This window comes from Mastomys coucha, chromosome X, assembly GCF_008632895.1.
Source record: "Mastomys coucha isolate ucsf_1 chromosome X, UCSF_Mcou_1, whole genome shotgun sequence".
Taxonomy (NCBI): Eukaryota; Metazoa; Chordata; class Mammalia; order Rodentia; family Muridae; genus Mastomys; species Mastomys coucha.
In genome coordinates this window covers 140,226,261-140,250,716 of record NC_045030.1, presented here as the reverse complement: position 1 = coordinate 140,250,716, position 24,456 = coordinate 140,226,261, and the positions used below count along the sequence as shown (strand labels likewise).

Sequence of the window (24,456 nt, the reverse complement as noted above, 5' to 3'; positions counted from 1 at the left end):
TCTTGATTTCTGAATTCTCATCTTTTTGGGGGATGCCAATGGATGGTGTGAGTATACCCTTGTGCTGCTGGGCAGTGACAGTGAGCTGTGGCTGGGTCACAGGAGTAGACAAACTGTCCTCTACAGTGGGCTGAGTGTTGCTAAAGTATGTTGTTTAAGATGCATGGTGAATGCATTTTAATTTGAAATATTTTTTAACTTACTATGACTTTATTGGAACCTTTTGCCTATATGAAAATTTTGAAATTGTAACAGACTTTGAAGAAATATCTCTAGTCATATTATTAGGCTTTCATCAAGGAATATATGTTTGGGGTATTGAATAATAATAATCTATTAATTACAATAATAATAATAATAATAATAATAATAATAATAATAATAATAATAATTAGTTCTTCAAGACAGGGTTTCTTGGTGGAGCCTTTGATTGTGCTGGAACTCAGGCTCCAACTCACAGAGATCTTTCTGTCTCTGCCTCCTGACTGCTGGAATTAAAGGCAAGTGCCACTGCCACCTGGTGAAGTTCTTCAGTTTTTAGCGTGTTTTGTTTTGTTTTGTTTTATTGAGACGAGGTTTCACCGTCTGGCCTGGATGTAAACCAGTAGCGTGTGGTACTCTGAGGATCCTCTGGCTATGTCTTTTAAGCTATAGGCTGGTGCCGCCAGGCCTGCAATCACCCTTAAATGACATGAATAAAATATTTTATAGGAAAATTACTATTATTCCTCCTTTAGGAATATTTGCCATCAAAAGTACTTATTTGGCATTATCTAGGGACAGTTTTGCTCAACTTGCTTTGTGTATTTAAGAAGAAAAAATTCTAGCTGCTCTAAGGATTTCTCTTTCTGCAGCATGGAAGATTTTTATCCAAACAAAAATCATGGCCCTGACTCTGGAATCGGAAGTGATAATGGAGAGAAGCGATTGTCTACAACGGAAGTGAGGTTTTTCTCTTGCTGGCCTGTATTGTTTTGCTATTTCTTAGAGCTTTGAAAAAGAGGCACTTGAATGCATTAGAGTTTGCTTTTATAGGCTGATATAATTTTTGTTATATCTTATGACTTCAAAAGAAATGAGTACCTACTGATTTTTCAAATTAGAACATTCATTGTAACATGGATTTTTGGTCTGAAATCTGGAGATGTAAAGCAGATATTTTGTAACTCCTATTTAATCAAAGAAGCAAAAGCTTCCTTGTGTTTTTCAAATGCCTCACTTATATTGTGTGCTTGTTTCTGTCAGCCATCAGATGATGACACAATCAGCCTTCACTCTCAAGTCTCAGAATCGAACAGAGAGCAGACCTCAAGAAATGACCCTCATACAACAGGAAGCAAGCCTGATTCTCAGAAAGGTAATTCATGTGGTATCTCCTAGGTTTAACTCATTTACACAGCCCATAGTAAAAATGAGATTTTTATTGGAAATAGACTTTGAAAATTTGTGAGATTATAAGATATAGCTTCTATTGGAAAAAGGTGAACTTTTATCTTGAGAACTAAAATAAGTAGAACATCTATAATGTTTTATAATATTAATCTGTACCTAGACCAGGAGGTGTATGATTTTATTGATCCCAACACGGAAGACGTAGCAGTTCCTGAACAAGGAGATACACACATTGGATCATTTGTTTCTTTCCTTAAGGTAAGTAAGCAAAACTCAGTGAACATTGTTAACATTCACTTCATCCTGATCACACAAATGCACATTGTTAACATTCACTTAATCCAATGTATACCATGCAATTTAAAATGATAATTTTGTTTTTTATAAGGGGAAAGAAAAGTGCTCTGAAAAATCTCAGAAAAATGAAGAACCAGCAAATGAAAAAAAGTAAGTATGCTTTCATTTTCAAAATACAATATAAATTATGACAACTGGGAGTCTTCATTATGTATTCCTACTTGAGAACACTTGAGAAGTTTTTCATATGCCATGGGTTTCCCCAGGCCATGTTTAGATAGTTAACTTTCAGGTACTTCAAATTAATAATTATAATTGACATTTGCCTCCCCCCCTTGAAGTAGAACAATAATCATGCCTACAGTTTTGTTACCTGAACAAGTAGACTGTGGCATCACAAATACTGCTTCATTTGCGTTCCTCAAAGAAATGCCAGCAGGATCAATTTGTCAGTAAGGAGGCTGAGTCCTAGAGTTCTGAATTTCTGGAACTTGAGCTTTCTGTTTCTTGATTTAACATTTTATATTATCTACTAAAAGACTTTATGCTGTGTATTGAAAGCTCTTCCCTAGTACCCACTAGTTCCAGGACTGAGTTGTCCCCTAGCATTCCTAGTTCTCTCTGCACACTGTGTTTCCTTCAAGTGACTTTATTGGTAATCTTGTTGAGTGGTAGGGGTTGAGCCCTAGGCCTCATGCCTGATAAAGAAATAGTCTCTAAATCATACACCTAGATCTTTGTTTATTTTCTAAGCACTTGTTAAAAAGTCTCTCTTACCCAGTAGGAAAGCTTTGTTTGATAATCTTTTCTTCTTTTGTAATGCTGAGTACTGACTGTTCAGTCTTCAGCATGCTACTAGACAAGCGCTCTCTACCACTAATGGGCAGTCTCAGTCCTACTTTACTAATGACTTTTCAGACAACTTTGCAGATGGACACAAGGTGTAGTAGCCATTCTCATCCCCCATGTCACTACTATGCCGATTGTCCCCACTCTCCACTGACCTTTTCGGCACATGGTTCATATCTATTCATTTTGTTTTGTGGCCCACTGAGATTAATTGCCTGGGACAGTTATGGACATGCAGCTATCTGTTGGAACAGGGTGACTCAGTAATGGATATACAACTAAACACAGTGGTTCACCCTCTCCAAGACTCTATCAATTGCCAGTAGTTCAGAAGTGATGGGAGGACACCATGTATTCCCTGCTTCCCCTAACTAAGGTTTTTGTGAAGTAACTCTTTGCATAGCTTGTGGCTTCTACTTTGCTCTGTATCTTCTATGATGTTCTCAGAACCCTAGAAAGTGTGGTAGAAATGCCTTTCTTATGGCTTCAGCCCTCTTTTGATTTTATATTAATTATATTTTGGACAAGATTTTGCTACATCGTCAAGGCTAAACTTGACCTCATTCTGTACTCCTGAGCTGCTTTGAAATTGTGAACCTCCCGCCTTAAGCGCCCAAGGTTATAAGTCTGTGGCACCATTTTGTTGTATTCTTTAGATTTCATTCCTCTATTAACTTCTTTCCTCATAAAATGAAGAGTTGCTTAAGTTCAAGTGACACCAGTGTCTGTAAGATGTGATAAAATATAGTATTGTTGACATTATTGTTATTCATGCTTATTATTAAATGAAGTGCTTTTTACATAAAATAATTAGAATTTGGAGGCAACTCATTTTTAATTTAGTTTTTTAATGTTAAAATGATATTTCTGGAAAATATGAATATTTTTATTTCTTAATAAATCTGTAATGAGGGTAGTGAACTCTGAAGCTCAATGGTTAATACCTCTAACCAATCAACATGCAGGATATTATGTGGGTATTGAAAATCTGGATGCAAATTATTTAATAAAATAAAGTTTGTTAATATTTGAATATATTTTAAAATTTTTTGGAAATTTTGAAAGTGTCATTTGAACCAATTTTACATTCCTCTTATTTAAACTACTTTCTTTGTTTTACATAGAGATTTTAAAATCCAAATGAGTAAACTTCTAGAAACTATGGCAAAATGAAACATTTTGATAGTAGTTTTTCTTTATTTTTAAGAATAGGCCATTTGGAGCTTTTCAGTCCTTTTTATGCTCAATACTGCATGGCGTGTATTGTTGACTTGTAGTGACCTTTATACATCTTAAATTCAGCATCACTTGATAACTACAGGTCTATTGAGAATGCAGATGTATTTTCAAAAAATTCCTTATATCCCATTTTAGTATTTTAAATATAAAGTCATATGGATTAGCTTTCATATGGCATTAAAAATAACAAGTTTCAATCCAGAGACTGCTCCACTTGGAAATCCTTCCCATGGTCAATCACCAAACCCAGACACTATTGTGGATGCCAGCAAGTACTGGCTGACAGGAGCCTGATATAGCTGTCTCCTGAGAGGCTCTGACAGTACCCGACTAATACAGAAGTAGAAGCTCACAGCCATCCATTGGACTGAACACAGGGTCCCCAATGATGGAGTTAGAGAAAGGACCCAAGGAACTGAAGGGGTTTGCAGCCCCTTAGGAGGAACAACAATATGAACTAACTAGTACCCTCAGAGCTCCCAGGGACTAAAACTCCAACCAAAGAGTACACATGGTGGGAATCATGGCTCCAGCAGCATGTATATAGCAGAGGATGGCCAAGTCAGTCATCAATGGTAGGAGAGGACCTTGGTCTTGTGAAGGTTCTATGCCCCAGTATAGGGGAATGCCAGGGCCAGGAAGTGGGAATGGGTGGGTTGGTGAGCAGGGGGAGGGAATAGAGGGTGTTTTGCAAGGGAAACCAGAAAAGGAGATATCATTTGAAATGTAAATGAAGAAAATATCTAATAAAAAATAAAGTAAAAATAAGTTTCGATATCTAGATGTTGACATGTACAGTTGGCTTTCCTTTTTGAATAACTATGTTTGTTTCAGACTTGACAAAGAGCAGTTACTTCCAGAAGATGATGATGATTTGAAAGAAGTAACTGATTTGAGGAAGATCGCTGCTCAGTTACTGAAGCAAGAACAGAAGAACAGGTATTCTGTTCAGTAGTAAGATTCGAGTAGTCAGTTCTTATCATCAGTAAAAGATGATCAACCTAAGGAAATGAAGTTTCAAGTAAACAATAGGGTCTTTTAAGTATTTGTTTTCAAGTGGTTAAAAAGACAAAAGGAAATCCTTAGGAGAGAATTAAGAAATTACATACATAACTAACAGAGTATACTTAGTTTGGCACTATATTTATTTATTTTTGGGGGGGGGCTGGTGATGAAACTCAGGGCTTCATATGTGCTAGGCAAGACCTTTGCTCTGTAGCTATACCCCAGCCTTAATTACTGTAGCTCACATTTTACTTCTGGACTAAATCATAGTAACTGATTTATCTGTCTATATTCATCATAGCTCACACTAACATTATATACACTATAAGCATTTCTTTCTGGCTATGTACTATACTTGTAACATTTATTCATTAGATTTTAATATCAGATTCTTAATTATTTGGGATATACCATTTCTCAAGAGTAGAGATGAATTATTGAATTGTTGCTTACATCAGTTCAGGATTTAAGTATCTCAAGTACACATTTGTCTGTTTCTTGGATGAACAACCTTTTCTCTCCCTGGTTCAGCTTTCTTCAAATACACACCTTTGCCAACAAGCAAGGCATTGTATTCATGGTTATAGAATCAAGTTTAGTTTATTTAAAGTTTTATGTGTGTGGAGTGTATGAATGTGTATGCATGCATGGAAGTCAGAGGCCCCAAATGAGGTGTCTTCTTCAGTTGCTCTCCACATTATATTTTGAGACCCAGTCTCCCACTAAACCTAAAGCTCACTGTTTGGCTAGAGGCACTGACCAGTGATTCTCCAGGGTGGACCATCCTCACCAGATCAAGGTTCATGCATTCACGGCAGCCATCCCTGGATTTTTATGTGAGTGCAGGAAATCTGAATGCAAGTTCTCATGCTTGCATAGCAAGACAGATTACCTATGGAGACCAAAGCCCATCTTTAGTATCAGAAATAGACCATGGGCTACACTATCTACATAGTACATACATCCTAAGATTACTGAGAATCTTACATTGATAATTTTGATTGAAGTTTCTGTTTGTTTTTCATGAGGAAATTAAGAGAATTTTGCTATATTTAGGATGAATAAGTAGTATTTCTTTTCACTTCTTCAAAATATATGTTTATGGTTAACATGGTGACCATGTCTTGAGAGTTTCCTATTTAAATATATTGCCATTTGTTTTAAATATATTATTAAAGCTTAGCCTCTGGCAGCTGAAATGATGGATGGTTTAGGGGTTAAGGGTACTTTCTGCTTTTCTAAAAGATTGGATTTTTTTCTCAGCACCCAAGTTGGGTGGGCTCCTGTTACTTCACCTCCAGGGATCCCACTTTCTGGCCTCTAAAGGAACCCATACACATGCAATCCAAAGTCACATATACATATATGCATACTTAAAAGAATGCATAGCATCTGGGTATAGTGCTGCATGCCTCTAACCCCAGACATAATGAGGCTGAGGGTGACCAGTTGATAAGCCAGCCTGGTCTGTACAAAGCTATGTCTCATAATACAAAACCAACCCTGAAAAGACGTAACAAATGTGTGTCTTTGGTGTCTGTCTCAGTGGTGGAGCTCTTGCCCAGCATGTTTGGGGGCCCAATTTGAATTTCCAGTACTACAAAAGAAAGAAACACAGCAGTGCTGGTGAGATGGCTCAGTGTATAAAGGTGCTTGCGCACAAATCTGACAACTTGAGTTTGATCCCTGGAACCCAAAAGGTAGAAGTAGAGAACCAACTCCCTCAGGTTTTCTTCTGAGTTTCCCACAAATGCTGATGCATGCAAAGGTGCAAAACAGACATGCACACACAAAATAAATACATATGTAAAACTTGAAAGACAGAATAAGCAAAAATATCAAGTGAGAAGTATGGAATCTGCTTTTAGGGAAAGAAGTGGGTAATGGATAATATGCTAGCTAAGTAGCCATCTAGTACCACTTTTGCCCAGGCACTACATTTTCTCTTAAAAATGTCAGACTAGAAAATAGCACTTACATGTCTTTATCCTTTTTTTAATGAATTCTCATTCTCAGTTTACATTGCTTTTCTTGTATCACTGCTTTATGTAAATGTTTCTGTGTGGTTCACTGTTTAATCTTTTCTTACAATTCATGTCTTTTGTGCCCTCTAAAAATAACTTTTGAGAATATAATGTGATTATCTAACTTCCACTTTCTCTTTTCTCCCTCCAGCCTCCTACATAACTCTCTAGTTTACTCTTTTTCAAATTCATGGACTTTTTCCTTTAATTGTTGTATGTCTATGTATGTGGATATATGTACATGTCTTACATATGTATGTATTTTGTACACACACTCACACATACATACACACTTCTAAATATATATGTGTAACCTGCTCGGTCTGTATATCTTGTTTATATGTTTTCAGGGGTCATCATTTGGTTTTGGATAATCCAATAGCGTGCTCTAGTCTGCCTTTTAGGAACTTGTCACAGTAAGGGTTAGTGGAGCCTATCTATCCGCTGCTCACTTGGGTGGCCAGACTTAATGAAGCACACTACCAGCAGATCTTGGGACAGAAAAAGTACTTGAGTTCATGTTTCCTTTAGCTAGCACATTTGTATTTATTTTTCATTAGGAGAAGAGAAAAGTGACAATTTTAAGACTGTATAGTAATATCCATTTTCCATTTGAGACTTTTGTTTTAGAATCAACCTTGCCATTCATAGTTGTTTATTTTCATTTTTACTTACACAGACTTATAATGTTTGTTGATTGAATTCTTGAAAATTGTAAAATTTAAATTAACAGAATTTGTTTAGCCAAAATTTTTATATTCTCTGTAAACACTTTAATTCAAGACAAATACAAAGCTAATTTTGTCTTTATCTGATTTTCTTTTTCAATATCTCTTTATGTGTTCCCAAATAATAATATAAAAACTCTTTATATTAAATATTGCTATTTTTCACTATGAGAAAAATAACAAGCATTGCAGTCTTTTAAAAAGTGGCAATCTTTTCCCATAAAGCAAAATGTAACTCTTGCCTGCTAGGTTAAACGAGAAGTAAATCCACTGTTTAAAACTTCTACAGAGAACACGTACAATTTATGTGTTAGGTTTTAATACAATTATTATACATTTTTTGGTCTTTCTTTGTCTTTTGCTATTCTTGCTGAAAACTTATTTATACAGTATAAGATTAACCACGTACCAGAATATGTCACCCCAACTACCCAGGACTTCTGCCTTGACTATATACTGAGTTGTTCTTTTGCTTATCATTGCTTGAAATTAAATGTAATTTGAGGTCTGGGCTAAAAGGAACCATGTTTATAATCTCAAACTAGGCTTGGTTTGAACAGCGCCCACGTTGAGCGCCTATGATGACTTTGTCATAACTCCTTTGCCACTTGTTTAGCCTATACTAGTTTGTTAAAACCTTTTATTTGCTGAGGAAGTTTGTGCTTTTATTTCATGAATGATGCTGTCCTAGGAGATTAAGAAAAGATTCCGGAAGACAAAATCATTAACCAAAAACTGTGGGGCAAGTGGTCAGTGAATAGAGTGTCATGGAGCTGACTCGCCAGGCTTCAGATTATTATAAAGCAGCCTCTTACATCTTTGGTTACAGATTAAGATTCTGTGAGGCTAATGCAGTAGTGTGTGTCTGTTTTCTAACTACCCTGGGGCTGAGCTTAAAGGATTTTTGAGCCAAGGAATTGGGCTCAAATTGTAGAACATATTCCTAAGGAGAATGTGGCTTAAGTGAAGTACAGAAACTGGCATTGCCCAGTGAAGAAACTCAAACAAAAATATCTTTAAAAATTAGTATCTTAAAAATAATTTATGATTATGAATAAGTAGTTTGTATATGTCTGCTAATTAAAAAGTGTTTTATGTTACTGGGGATCAAACTCTGACCTTATGCATATGAGATAACTAAACATTTTCAGCACAATTAAATTAAACTTATATAAAAATCATGCTGGGAATATATAAAAATCAGAACTGGGAAGAAAATTGAGAAAATGGAGCTGAGAACAAAAATGCTAGTATCAGAATATTTTTCATGTATATGTGTGATTTATGATAAACAAGAGTATTCTTAATATTGACTTGAGAATAAAAGAATGAAATTCTGTTAAAAAAAACCACTGTCATGATGCTCTATCAATTATTTATATTTTCCTACATTTTAAATGAGCCCTACTTATTTATGTAAGCTTTAGAAAAATGATTATTGTGCTTTACCTTATTCTGACTTTATTGAGGAGTTTAGCTAGCTTCTTAATATTTGGTTATTATCCTAAAGGAAAGATTATTGTATATGTGGATTTTACAATAGCTTTAGTTAACTGATTCCCATTATATAATACTCTGCTAACTTATTTTATACTATTTTGATGTGTATTAGATTTTTCTAAGTATTTTATTTGCTTTTAGTTATTTCCTGAGAGGTTTTCTTTATTGTGGACAGATGTGCTACTGAATACTTTGGGACACAGCTAGGTAACAAAAAAAGCAATTGTTAAATGTCAAATAATTGAAGTAAAACTAAAATGAAAGAAATCAAAATTGGGTTTTGAGAAGTTTATTGCTTGTATTTAGAATGATAAAACATTATGACATGTTTCTTGTAATTTTTTTATCTGGTTATATTAACATTTCGATTTGAGGAACTTTTATGTTAACTTTTAATTTATTATAACTACTTGGATACTTACCCTTGAAACCTAGCCATTCTTTCTTTTCTGTTTCCTTTACTAATGACTTCCTTGTCTTCTCCAAAACCATCTTCCTTCTCCCATCTTTTGGTTTGGTTGAAATATGTGAAATGTGAATATAGATGGAGGCCTTTAAGTTATAGAACATCATTCAGTGACAAACTCTTCCAGAGGACCAGAGCAGCAGGACGGAAATCAAGGTATCTAGAGTTGGTGGAAGCCATAAGCATTAAGGGGCCAGACTTATGTGGCTGGACTGTCTTAACATTTTGCTTTAAATAAGTTCTGGGAACTGTGTTAGGGAAGTGTCTCAATAATCTCTATTAGACTTTTAGGTAAAATAGATATTTAGTTTTTATCACATAGTAAAACACAAAATTTCTGTGCATACTGCAGAGTTATACATAGGTCAAGTTTCAAATACATTATCTATTTTTACATGTATGTTGGCTTCAACTACTTTTTATTCTATTCTATAATACCAGTAACTGGTATGGAGAGCCATCATTTTTATCATGGTGAAAATCATAATAGCTTGACCAGTCCCCCCTAACAATAATTTTGACTTTCCTTCATGAGTAATATTTGTTGTCATTTCTCTTATTTTTAAAAAAATATCTATTTAAAGCATATTTTCCTTTGTTATTCCCATAATTCTGCATTTGGGGCTCTAAGGAAATTTTAGCACATGTACATAAAATTTTTTTTAAATGTGCTTAATTTGCAGTTCTTTGACTCAGACATATAGTAGTTTGGGTCTAATACTTGACCTCTCTCACATCACTTCATCCTTTTAGTGAGGTTATGGTCAGAGCCAAGCTAGTGAAGATGTGAGCCTGGCGCCACCTGACTGCTCTGTAGTTACCATAGTGTGATTTTAGTTCACATGCAATGTATTTATATTTTTTAATACTCTTTAGATTGTTGATGCCAAAAGAATTCTTTTAAGATACTTTATTGCAGCAGTCATTTTTAAATTAATTTACGTTTATATGTATAATAATAAGAATGGTTACATATGCTCATTTATGTATTTGAATTAAAGATAATTACTAATGTACCACATTTGATATTGAGATTAATACTTGGAATTAGGTAAAGCTATGGACAAATAGTTCTCTTTTATAGGGATTCATTATTTTTCACTTTTGTTCTAATACTGTTTCCTATTGAAGGTTTACGATTACTTTTAATTTTTTAAAGGGGTCCTTTAACACTGATTTTTGCTTTTAAAATTAATGTTTATTATTTGGCTTTTATCAAAATGATGATAAACTACCAACATAACTCATGTTCCTTTCCATGCTGATAAAAAGGAAATGACTCCAAAGGGTATCCAACGTAATTCTTTATGTTCTGTATGAGTCAGACTTAGATATACACAGAGGATTCATGCAATGGCTAGATAGCATCCAAACTTACGGAGGAAAGGTTTCTAAGCCGAGATGAAAGACACATTTGGTGAACTTAGTTCATTCAGTAAAGAAAGTGTTAATGGGCATCTGAATTGAAATTGCACTGATGTATTACTTTCTAGCAGTGATCTTCATGACTTAGATACAGTTTATTTGGGACAAATATGTCATATGTGTGCAATGTTCTCTTCAGTATAGTTTGTAATCACTGTGTCGATTTACTTCTAGGATTCTTAATCATTCAACTTCTGTCATGAGAAATAAGCTGAAACAAACTGTGGAATGTGAAAAGAGGTATAAACATATCATAGTCCTTATATTTGGTATATTAAAATGAGGTTTGCTACTCTGACAGTGATTTTCCTTAAAAGGTCCTTTTTCCTGGATATATGATGTAGATTTAATATAAGTAGATAACTTAGAGATTAAACACGTTACTGTATGAGTTCAATTTAGCTTTCTATAAGCAAACCCCTAGATTATGATTCATTTCACTTATACTTACAATTTGTCTTGATTCATTCACAAATATTTATCATATGGATATTACTACCAGGTATAACTATTTCTTCATCATTGTGGATTTGCATTTTCATTTCTTCCCATTTTTTTTACCAAACTCTTCATTTTGTTTAATGACTTAGGTTTACAGATATGATTTTAAGAGAATTAGAAGATCTGAAAATTTCTATTTATTGTTCTTTGTGCTATCAAGTTTATGTCTTATCTAACTCCTAGCTCAACACTTGTGTCATGTAATTTTCAAAGATAGGCATCGGAATTACATACCGAGTTGCTGACTGTTAGATGTTAGGGTAAATGTGCACTGTTCTTAGCTCTTTAAATCGCTTACCTTATTCAACCATCACAATACAATTGTGAAATTGTTACTGTGGAAATCTTCATTTTACACGCCAACAAACTGAAACTCAGAAATTCTTATAACTTTCTCAAGATCACATAAGGGGGAGATTCAGGATTCAAACTCAGATTGGTCTTAGTACAGAAACGAAGTCTTATTTATTTATTTATTTATTTATTTATTTTTATGTATGTGCATTGATGTTTTGCCCACCCACATGAATGTTTGCATGAAGGTGTCTGAGGACATGGAACTGGAATTACAGACATTTCTAAGTAGACATGTGGGTGCTGAGAATTGTACCCAGGTCCTCTGGAACAGTAGCTAGTATTCTTAACCACTGAGTCATCTCCGATTCAGTCTCAGAATCTGAAGTTTTAATGTACAATGACAATATTGACAACAATAAGTTTACTTCAGATTGGTGCATCTTATTGAATTATTTCCATTGAGAGTACATAGTTCCATGTAGATGACTTCATCTTTTCTTGTATGGTCCATCTACCCTAGTAAATGTGAAACTTCTTATGTAGTTATCCAAGGCAAAACTTTGCAAATACCTCACTATTATGTCTTCTTCCTAATACAGTCAGTCATGCAAAATTAACATCATAGTAACCGTCTTTCCATCCCCTATTACTATAGCACTCATGTTCTCTCAGCTCCCATTGTTTTCCATTTGAGTCACTGGGCCAGTCTCTGTACATAACTCCTCTCTTCAGGTTTGCTTAGTTTTAAATTGTTTTTGTGTTATTAAAGAATAGAGGTTTTAGAACACAAATCCAACAATGCAATACCCATTTGTCACCGTCAAATGGATACTCAGACCTCTTATTGTAAAGGGTATAAGGTTGAGGTTAATCATAAACTTAAAATGAGCTTCTATTTATCTTCATCATTAGATCAGAGCCTCATCTGCTGCACTCTCTCGAGTGGCACCCTTTGAGTTTAGGATCATAATTCTTTGATTTATCTCATTTCTATTTCTATATTCTATATCCTGGTCTGATTTTCATGTTGTCTACATTTCTTCCTGGCTTTGCATGATTTTAGGAGTCAGTTCAGTTCTTCATGGTTGTGGTGAGGGCTTCATAGTAGCCAGCCTCACTGAGGTGGAAGTATGTATAAAAGTAAGACAGAAAGCTGGAGACATTTAGTAATAAAGTTAACTTTTAGGGTTTTTTATTTTTTTAGTGTAATGCGTCTTATTCCCATTGGAAGCAAATGAAGCTCCTATAAAGCTACAGTAGTCACATCCAATGACAGGCTCTCCATTGACCATACTAAGTTCCACTCCTAAAGATGTCACCAGTTCTGCAGCACAATGCTGAAGTTCAAGCTCTTGAACCTTGTGGGGAACACACTATATTCAAGACATAGCATACCCTTCTTCAAAATGTGCATGTGCATCTTTGCATTTGTTTATATATGTGTGCATCAGTATATACACATGTTTATATATAGGAATGTGCATTGATATATATACCACAGTCTGTATATACATGTGTGCATCAATATGCATTACAGTGTTTCTTTTTTTTTTTTTATAATTTTTTTGTTTGTTTGTTTTTTGAGACAGGGTTTCTCTATATAGCTCTGGCTGTCCTGGAACTCACTCTGTAGACCAGGCTGGCCTCGAACTCAGAAATCCGCCTGCCTCTACCTCCCAAGTGCTGGGATTAAAGGTGTGCACCACCACCGCCCGCATTACAGTGTTTCTATTTGAGCTGCACATTGATATATATACCATGGCATGGTGAATTTTGTTGTTTCCTTGCTATTGCCAGTTAGATGTACAGTGCGGATGTCTGACTTCTCCATATCCTACTTACACCCACTCTTGTGCACTTAAATGTGCTTCTTCTGGATTTTTGCCTACTTCAGAAAGTGCTAACTCCATTCTCATTGTGAAGCAGCTGAAAAACCATTCATTCAGTTTGTCATTTGTTCTAAAACTGCATAGTTAATCCATTTCCAAACCATGTTGACTATTCGGAATATTTCTAGAATCTGATCATCTTTTATTGACTCCACTTCTGCCAGCCTTGCTCTATACACCCCAAACAGTTCCTAGTCATATGTTGGCAAATGAATGATTTCCCTGAAAAGCTTCCCTAGGGCAGTTTTGCTTTACTGTGCAAGTACTCACGAATCATTTCAGGTCAGATCAGGCCTGTAGAACTTCATTCCTGAAAAAAAAAATTGGAAATATATTTGAAGAGAAATTGCCCTCATTTTGATATCACTAAAGGAGTAGAACAATATTCCATTGTTCAGAGGTGTGTGTGTGTGTGTGTGTGTGTGTGTGTGTGTGTGTGTGTGTGTGTGTGTGTGTGTGTGTGTGTGTGTTGACCAATTCAGGTGGAGTTATAGATTGTTAGGTGCATAGTCCAGAGAGGTATGTGTGCATTGGATGACATGTGAAGGTGAAATAGGCAGGCAGCAAGTGCTTTATTTGAAGAGGTAATCTACTCACGTCTGTGGTTGTGTGTGGTGTGCACACGTGTGTGCATGCATCCATAACCAACTCAAATACAGTTCTAGGTTGCTATTCTATTTTATGTCCTTGCTTGCATCATTGTTATATTGTTCTGTGGGCTATATGTGCCCCTTTCTCTTTGACTACTAAATGTAGGGACTGTCTGGAATATACCTTGCTTCTTTCTCCCTGCTCTGTGGAATAGAAATACACTTTGTGTAGCAACCTGGGCCAAGCATGACATGCATCTCTCATTATCCATTTGTAGGATTCTTTATTTACATTCAAAATAAGTTTGTTTAGTTGATAGATTTCTGTATTTGATACGAGGTAAGGAATCTAGGGATTTTCTCTTTCTGCCCTTCCTCCTTTTTTTTTACCCATCTTCTGTTGCTGTTTCTTTTTCTGTATTTTACAGACATCCAGTTGGTTATGTGTTATTTGTTACATATTCTACAATTTCTATAAATTTAAACCTCATGTGTACATATAGTACTTAAAATTTTGTACTTTATCTCCCATTGGAAAAAACATCTATAAATTCTGGGATCATTGTATTTTCTTACCTCTATATATTTTATTACTCCATCGAGATAGAGATGTCCCTTGTACTCTTATTAAAATTTTTGTTATCTTCTCTCTTCTTACTCTTCCTTCATGTGTTCCTCCTTCTCTCCATCCTCTGTTTGAAACAAGTTCTTACTCTGTGGCCAAGGATGGCCCAGCCAGGTCTCCACCTCATGGTGATACCTCAGCCTTGTTAATGTTAAGATGACCACTATGAGCCATCACACCCAGCTTTACCCAATGCCCTTCAGATTTTTAAACCTTTTGAGTGGGTTTGTATGTGTATATATATATATATATATATCTGTCTGTCTGTCTGTCTGTCTCTGTGTCTGTGTGAGTGCATGCCACATGTGTGTATGTGTGTGGATGCCCATGGAGGCCAGAAGATGTTGGATCCGATGAAGTTGTAACAGGTCCTCCACAGCCCCTGTTATGTCATAGATGAAGCTCATAATCAGTGATTCATTAGACAATCAAGTATTTGTTTTCTCAATTCTCTGGCATTTCAGAAAGGATTTATTCATGTATTTATTTAATATGTGTGTGCATGTGTATATATGTGCATGTGTGCTGTGGCACAGGTATGGAGGTCAGAGGACAACTTTCAAGAATTCAAGGAGTTACTTCTCCACTTCCACTCTCTAGAACCCAGGGTTCTATGTAACTCAGGTTGTCAGGCTTGATGATAAGCTAGTACCTTTATTTGCCCACTCACCTCACTGATCTTATTACTTGATTTTAAAAAATTTAACTTGTTTTTAGTAGTATTCTGTGTACTTACTGTATATTTGTGCATATTATGCTCAATTTGTACTCTCCAAAATAGGTTGGCCTATGTATAAGGTTAATATACAATAAACCCATGTTATTTCTGTTAGAACATTAGTTAGTAGGCATTTACAATTGGTTGGTTTCATCAACTTCAATGTATATATTATTACTAACCCATGTAGTGGTCACTACCTCTCATTGCAGCCCTTGAAAGGCTGAGGCAGGAGAATTGCCATGACCTCTTGGCTAGCCTGGGCTACAATATTGAATACCAGACCATCCAGTGCTACATAGTAAGACACAATCTCAACATAACACAACACAACACAACATATAACAACACAACAAAATGAAACATAGGTATGGATAGTGTTTATGTTTATGCCTTAGTACAATGAGAAGACGAATTTATTGTTTATAAAGTATGTGAAATGATTTTTAAAATACCTTAAGAAATATTAAAGCATCTTTAATTTTTTAGTGTCTCAGCAGATGAAGGGAATTCACCATTATCACCTCTTGCATGGCAGGTAAGGGGAAATAAAATTAGTAACACATGTATTATTTTATTTGCATTTGTTGAGTTTAAAAAGACCTTTTTTATTATAGCCATTAGAAAATCAGAAGGATCAAATAGTTGATCAACAGTGGCCGGAATCTCAGCCTATAATCTGGCAAAATGAAGAGAGGAGACGGAGCAAGCAGATCAGAAAAGAATATTTCAAGGTAAATTAATAAATTTAAAATTTTGTTTTTGTTTCATATTTACTACTTTTTACTTGTGACACTTTTGTTTTAAATTCATAATATTTAACTCTCCAGTTAAATGTCACAACTATGTTTGCTTTTGTGTGTAGGGTAGAGATATGCTGTATAAATATACCCACAAAATTTTAGTAATTCAAACTATCAATATATAACTGGGATTATTTTCAAATAGTTAAACGATGAAAAAGATAATTGTGGCAATTAACTCTAAGTTTCTTTTTCTTTATTCTTTTGAGATAGATTTTTTTACAATGTAGCCCAGGTTAGCCTCAAATCAGTATCCTCCCACCTCTGTCTCTTATATGCTGGTATTCCAGAAGTGCCGCTAAGCCTGGCTCAGAAAAAGACTTTCATTGAATTTGTTTCATTAAGTAGTTCAGAAGTATTTTCAGATCTCATCTAAACATGTCTGTATAAATAAGTAGTTGAAGACTGGTCCGTACTTTCTTGTTGTATTAGTAGATTTATTTTGAGATAGGATCTCTCTGCCTTGGACATGAGACATCTGATGCTGGTTGTCCTGGACCATGCTGGCTTCAAGCTCATCGAGATCCTCATGCCCCTGCCTTCCAAGTGCTGAGATTAAAGGTGTGCATCATTACACATGATGCAGAAGATTTCTTAAGATGGTCTTTTAGTAAGGATAAATTAAAATACTAGTGCATATAAATTATCCCAAATTTCTATTGCATTATTATTTATTTGTATTTTAAGTCTGCTATATATGCAGATGACAGTCATCAGGATTTAGAATCATTTTTAATATTAGTGAGCATTTACTCTTGGAATTGACTCATATAAGCAGTACAAACTTTGTCCTGCACCCCAAACTGTCTTGTCCTCTACCTCTCTAAACCCTCTTCTCACTGAATAACAATCATTTTATCCAAGCACATAGTACTCTGCTAAGTTACACATTATTTCAAGTTCATGCCCCTAATAAATAGGATTTATTTATATTTTTATGTTTGGTAGAGTTTGGTACTTCTGTTTATATTCATACCTTTCCAAATATTGGAAAGCATCTTGTGTTTGAAATTAGCATATTATCAAAATAAAATGGATGTTTTAGCAAATACCTTAAATACATAAAACTAAGTTTGAACAAATAATTATTGATTATTTTTAAGCCTTGGTTTTTGTTTAATTGGACAATCTGAGGGATAATCACCGTTGAAGAAGATGTAGGAAGGAAATGGGCAGGTCATCCCAGTGAGAACTCTCTTATCAGAACCATTTGCAGCTTGCAGGTTGGCATTTATCTTAGCTTCTCTTTTGAACTCATGAAAACTTAAAACAAAGCCCTGAATTAAAAATATGGTTATAGGTGACCTTTGATGAATTATTTTTGATGTTGTATTTCTGAGAAATAGTTGACATTTATTTGATTTCCTTTATTCTAATATAACAAAACCATACTGATTATATTCATCTAAACACTTATATTGGTATTATCACATGCCAGGTACTGTCATGAACGTTTACACACATTAGCCAGTTTACCCTTTCGAAAAGTTCCGTATCATAAATGAAGTTATCATTTCTCTTTTGCATACAGGGATATTAAGGTCCAGAAAGTCAAGTAGTTTGGTAACTATACAGTTGAAAATAGAGTTCAAAGCCTCTTTCTTTTGTGTTGTGGAGAGCTTGAAATAAAATGAACAAACACTAACATTTAAACAGTTTCATTGTTTCAACAATGTTTTGTACTAATTAAAGTTAATAGAGGGTTAGTGAGGCTTTCCCACAGACAAGTGTTTCGTACTTTACAAGCATTTGGTCATTGCATATTGTAGTTTATATGGCTGACACATTTCTTCTACTGTATCCATTCTATTGTAAAGTTGCTAAGGCATAAAATAGGATAATATCTGAAATGACCATTATAGAACCGTCACTCAGTAAATGTTCATGTCTTTCATTTCTTTCATATGCCATGTGTAGGTATAAACATAATCTTTAGTCACCAAGAAATGCTTTAAGGGTATGTGTAGTTCTTCTCAATTGTCAGAAGATGTCAGTGTTAGGACATTGCATAAAAAAAATTAACTATCAACAAATCATTCCTGTGTTGCCAAGAAAATAAAAAATTGTTTAGGGCTGTGGGTGTAACTCATTTATAACTTGCTTAGTATTCTCAAGGTTATAGGTTCAACCTTCAGCATCAAAACAGAAAGAAAGACATAGCATGGAGTTTATGGTACATTGTTAATCATAGCTGTGAAATACATTAGAGGAACATGTCTCCTATCTGTACTTCCTAATTACACCTTAGTTTGGGACTGAAATACCAGATAAGTCATATAAATTTTCCAAATGATATCAAAGACAGACTTACATAAGAGGGCCAATTAATTAGAACCCTGAATATCAGGCCAAAACGTTGGGGCCATGATCTGAGAGTTAGTAGTTTTGATGTTAGTTCTATGAGCTCCTGTTTCTACCACTGACTTGCAAAAGAATTCAATGCATTTTGGTAGAGAATCAGAAAATAAGAATTCTAATGACTGGCACACTGTATGATTTTGATTTTAGGCATCACTTTGTCACGTAGATAATTTATGTTGAACAATCTATTTATATTTCCCAATAAATTTGGGGTAATATTATGTATACCTTATGCAGTTGTTAAAAAGATTAAACTTTTCAATACATATAATGCAGCCATTACTGATATATAGTAAACAATAATTATAAATGCTAGCTAGTTCTGAGCACTATTACTATCATTGGGAAGTCAGTCTATGCATTGAGTGTAGTTTCTTTAAGCCTGAAATCAGTAGATTACAGTTTTTGTTGTATTCAGGATTGAGCCGAGAGTTTCAGAGATAGAAGGAACCACATCTTTAGCCCAGCTTCTTAAAACAAATGCTCATGTTTTAGTATTGGGAAATTACAAACCATGGGAGTGATTCTAAGAACCCTGGATAGGGTGGTAGTTTTAAGAATTCAGAAGAAGTTAGCCAAAATAGTTGACTTGATGACTTGTTGAACACAGTGAACTTAGAAAAAGCAAGACTCTACCTTCCTAATGCCACAATGCTTTAATACAGTTCCTCATGCTGTGGTAACCCCAAGCATATAAATTTTTTATTGCTACTTCATAACTCTAATTTTGCTGCTCTTATCACTTGTAATGTAAATACCTAATATGCAGGATATGTGACCTCCAAGCCCTTCATGACCCACAGGAAGACAACTGCTTTTCTAAGATAACCCTGAGATTGCAAACCTGAAAGAATGGGAAATGGGTCTGGCTTAGGAAGGAACTGCTACTTGCCATATTTTGAGGCCTTGGAAGAGTGTCAATCACGGTGTTGTATGTGTGAATAGGAGGACTGTTTAAACTGTGTCCATATGGTACATTGCAGATAATTTAAGAAATAACCAACGTAGCAATAAGCCTTACATGTCATTATGAACAAAACCTTCGCATGTTCAAGGAAAAAAATAAACCATGCATTTGAATTGTTTTTCAGTACAAATCTACAAGGAAGAATTCGAGTGGCAATGAGAATGAGGAGGTGAGACAAAGGGTGATGGAGATTTGAAAGATTTCCTTTCATACTTAGTTGGCTCAGTGATAGTTAATGGAGCCCAGCTTTCAACTGCTTTGTTACTGATTTAAGGTGTGCGTTTTCTACAGTAATGAAAATTTCTGAGCATTATCATATGATTACTATTTTAATCATTTCGTTTGTGGTGTATTCTGGGACACAATTTCTAAAATAGTTGTGGAGCTTTATTTATGGTTTGCTGTGAATCTGTGACCCTTCCATTTATGTTTGTTATCATTTCCCACTTTATTTTTCCAGACAGCGTGTTAGTCAGTTGAGACTTTATCTGTTTCAAAAATATGCCTGTGTGTGCATGCTATGTGTGCACAAGTGTGGGTGTGTATGTTCCAGCGCATTCATGTAGATGTTAGAGGACAATTTTTAGGAGTCTGTTCTCTCCTTTCTGCTTGGATTCTAGATAGGGAACTTGAAGTCATGTTGTCAGTTTTTGGAAGAACGCACTTTTACCTGTTGACTGATTGGATCTGTCTAAGATTTTAAAAAATCTTTTGTCATAAATTCTGTTCAGATGTTTTAAAATTGTTTTTATGCATTTTACATTCTTCTAGAGCTTTTGCTGCACCACTGCTGAAACAATATTTCATAACCCAAACCCCCAGGTTTTGTGTACATTTGTTGGGGAAATTGGTAGTCAATGTGATGCTTGCCAGGGCATCTGAAAGTTACTTTTCGGAAATAAAATTACACTGGGCAAAAAGATCTATATGAATTACCTTTGCCTAACTAAAAAAAAACAAAACAAAACAAAACAAAAAAAAAAACAAAAAAAAAAACCTGTTTTTCCTCATGTCCTATCAAATAGTATTTATGGAGAACGAAAAGAAAAGACCATTGTTTCCAAAGCTTTCCACTAGCTATCTCACAGTTATTAGCATTTTTGGTATATCTGAGGACAAGTTTTGTGTAGGTGTGTTTTCTAATACGTTGCTGCCCATGACATCAGTCAATTCCTATAAACCTGATGCTGGCTTCCCATTGATCTTTACAATATCTGTTTGACCTTTAACTCTTATTCCTCTCTATGTCATAGCCCACCATATGCACTGTAAAATGCTGTTTTCAGTGCTCAGAGTTTTGATGACTAATGCCAGTGTACCTGATGAAGCACATCTAGTTTGTCTTTAGTCTAGACTTAACATTGAGCCTTAGGCTTTTGTAGTAATGTGTCCTCCTTCATAGTTGATTGAAATCTAAGTTTCTCAACTAAGGGTTCAAAATGTTCCTCTTTTTCCTCCCCATTTTCTTCAAACACGGTTGCTTTTGAAGTTGATCCAGTTTTTTTTTTTTTTTTTTTACCCAGGTTGCATACTGGAAGCCCTGATTAGATTTTAAAGAATACTGATGTTTAGTTCTTACTTTCAGATCTTCAAATAGAATAGGTGTGTGTGTGTGAGAGAGAGGGAGGGAGGGGAGAACATGTTCAAGAGTTTTCCTTTTGCCTGAGTTCACCGCAGGCAAAGTTGATAAGGACTTTATGAAATCGGTATCTCCCTTCTAGACAAAATCAGAAGTTGGCAAGGTGGCTCAAATCTCACTTGCTATGTTTGTAATTGAAGTTTAAATACAAAAGATCTGCAACTATTTACCTATAGATGCTTTTCCATTCTAATGACATTTAGGCAGTTACCACCGAGTTTAAATGTTTACTATCTAGGCTTCCACAGAAAACATTCTGTGAACTCCAAGCCCTTAGAGGTTCACATGGGCTATCCTCCCTCCCTTCTCACTGTCATTTTCCCCTATGTCAATATCTAATCCATTACTGAAACCCACTATTTCTCTTTCTTATTTTTAGACACTGAAATATTTTGTCTATACACTCTACCTTCATTTCGGTCTTTGCTACCTTGGTCTTTTTTTGCTTGGTTTCCTACAGCTTCCTTGATTTTTCTTGTCTCTATCTATCTCTCTACCTGTCTGTCTGTCTATGTTTGTCTGCCCATCTGTCCGTCCATCTCTGTGTGTGCTCTTTGTCACTTTCCAGTGTCTTCCTTAATCCTTTTCAACCACCTTTTTTGAGATAGTGTCTGTTAGTAAATCTGAATCCCTCTGATTGAGCTAGACTTGCTGGTCTGTGAAATCAAAGATTCTCTTCTGTCTGCCTTCTCATTCCTGGGATTACAGAACATGCCATCAGGTTCACCATTTTAAGTGGGTACTGAATAGCCCAACTCATGTCTCTTTGCTTATACTATAAACACTTTATCAACTGAAATGACCCTCCCACCACTTTGCTCCCTTTCGTCCATTCTCCTGATGCTTCAGACTACACATACATGAAAATACAAGAAGGCCATTCATTTGTTTAGAAACCTTCAGTTTCACCCATGCCTTAAAAGTAAATTTTCTGTCAGTTTTAATACAGGCCCTGGTCTCCATAGCAGCAGAAGCTCACATCTTGTCTTCCTTTCACCTTTGTCATCCGCAGGAACACAGGCTTGCTCTACACTCATCTTTTTTTTTTTAATTTATTGCTCTGTGTCTTCGTTCTTACCTTTTTGCTTTATCTAGCTTTTACTGACTTGTTACTTTCTCTCAAAAAAACTTTCTTTTTTTTTTTATCCCTTCATTTCCTCCACAGTATCTTTGTGATTCCCTACTAGGCCATACATAGACTGGGAATGATTTAATAACTGTTCACATAAACCTTTCTTCCCTCTAGACTGAGGCATTCTCTAAGGATGATATTTTACCAAATTTCCTTATTCTTAGTGTCTAGAACATTATCTGACATAGTAGGTGGCCAGTTATCATTTGTCAAATGAGTATTTATTTTATGTGTTATTTTTCTTCCAGGGTAAATGTCAAGATTTTTGCATTAGTTTAGCATTAGAATATTTATTCAAAAACCAGGAACCATTTATTGTTTTTATTCAATTAAATTCTTTGTAAATAGTTCTCTGCTTACACTAATATATATTATCTTCCAGATAGTTTCTTATTAATTATGATGACCTCTTGCCAGCTTTCCTTGATGGGTCTCTGATGGGGATATACATCTAATCTACTATGTCTAGACTGTAGTTCTGATTCTCTAAAATATGTATAAATCATTAGGGTTTCTTCTATAGAATCTGATTGATTATTAGTTGGAGCCAGAGATCATTCACGTCTAACAAATTCCCTGAGAATACTTGTACTATAGTTTACCAACAACATTTAAGTGGCAAGGTTTTAGATTGTACATTGTCAGCTCCTCCTTGGACATTTTATAGGATCAGTCTTCCATTGTCCTTTTGCATGTTAAAATCATCGTTGTGTATTTTAATTTCATCTTTCATGTTTTTATTTTTATATTTTAGCAAGAGAGTGATAATGCTCATATGTCACCACAGTCTCCAGTATCATCTGAGGTACAAGTTGTTTTAATGATTTGTATCTTTTCTGTGTTTTCTAAAGAGTTCTTCCTTGCTTCCTTTCTCAAGAAAATCTTATTTTTAATTTTTATAAAGTAATTTATTCACTTTAAAATCTGCAGTTGTTTATTTTTTTTACAAGTCTTATCTGTAAAAATCATGAATACCATACTTTTGTATAAATATTCCAAGTAATTTGCACTAATTTGTGGTTTTCTGTGGAACATAAGTCTACAGTACTTTATGAGATGTATGCTTTCTCATCTCTCAATATTTTAAAATCAGTGATAGTTTTTAACAATGGCCTTGGAATTTTATTTATTTATTTTTTATTTTTTTTTCACGTGTAAGAGGTTTAATTGAGAGGGAGAAAGAGGGTACTGGTGTGGAAAGAGAGGAGGTGGAGAGAGGGCCTTGGAATTTTAATGTGAAACTTTCCATTAAGCATTGTGCAATGGCCTTTGGTTTTCCTTGTAACCAATTAGGTCTGTAAACAATGCAAGAGAAATGTCCTTTTTCCACGAGAAACAATCCTGCAGTGGGTTGTTCCTATCGACAGGAGGTTACACTTTTGCTGGGATATTAAATCTAAAGAACAAGGGGAGAGCTGGTATATGAAAATCATAAATTATAACATTTTGTTCAAATACTCTAGTGGTTTGAATGACTAGTTCTTTTAACTTAGTTTAATCTGTTGCTTTGCAACAATAAATTGAAAGCACCTTAAATAGTATCTCCTTTTGTTTATTTAGTGTTCTACAGTCCATTTTCATTATCAAGAAAATGACTCTTCAGTTGGTGAATTTAGGTCTTAAACTGTTTGATTGATATGAATTCATTGTATAAATTTGATTATGTACATTTTACCTCATTAAATGTAAGTGAATTTACAGTTTTAGAAAGCTGGGATTCATTCTGTATTAGTTTATGTGATTTGTATTATAAAACCTTTATATAGCTCTGAGCATATATTTAATAAACATATTTTTAAATTATATGGAAAGTAAAATTATACACATGGCGTTAGGGGACAATTTCAATTAGGATGTTGTGAAGTTTGTCCCAGTTGCATGCTTTCGTAGATCCTTTCTCTGTAAGTGATAACAACTGGAGTGGTAGACAGGACCACAGCAGGCTTTGCGTGGTTGCTCTATGATATTATGGTCTGTGTCTGCCAGGTGGTGTATTGATGTCATTTTTT

At 34.9% G+C, this 24,456-nt stretch overlaps 1 protein-coding gene and 1 non-coding gene across 2 annotated transcripts in view; both read left to right on the top strand.

Annotated features, from left to right (window-relative positions):
- Nucleotides 1-24,456, top strand: part of Lrch2 (leucine rich repeats and calponin homology domain containing 2) — a 64,984-nt gene that overhangs the window by 29,912 nt on the left and 10,616 nt on the right. Inside the window, exons 7-16 of the mRNA XM_031379776.1 lie at nt 855-942; nt 1,246-1,357; nt 1,553-1,650; nt 1,781-1,839; nt 4,612-4,716; nt 11,100-11,165; nt 16,035-16,083; nt 16,163-16,279; nt 19,801-19,845; nt 23,202-23,252. Of these exons, the coding sequence (XP_031235636.1) occupies nt 855-942; nt 1,246-1,357; nt 1,553-1,650; nt 1,781-1,839; nt 4,612-4,716; nt 11,100-11,165; nt 16,035-16,083; nt 16,163-16,279; nt 19,801-19,845; nt 23,202-23,252 (790 nt within the window). The remainder of the gene's footprint in view (nt 1-854; nt 943-1,245; nt 1,358-1,552; nt 1,651-1,780; nt 1,840-4,611; nt 4,717-11,099; nt 11,166-16,034; nt 16,084-16,162; nt 16,280-19,800; nt 19,846-23,201; nt 23,253-24,456) is intronic.
- LOC116096331 lies at nt 23,698-23,826 on the top strand. Its single transcript, XR_004120957.1, has one exon. It is a non-coding gene; the product is annotated as a small nucleolar RNA SNORA35 (small nucleolar RNA).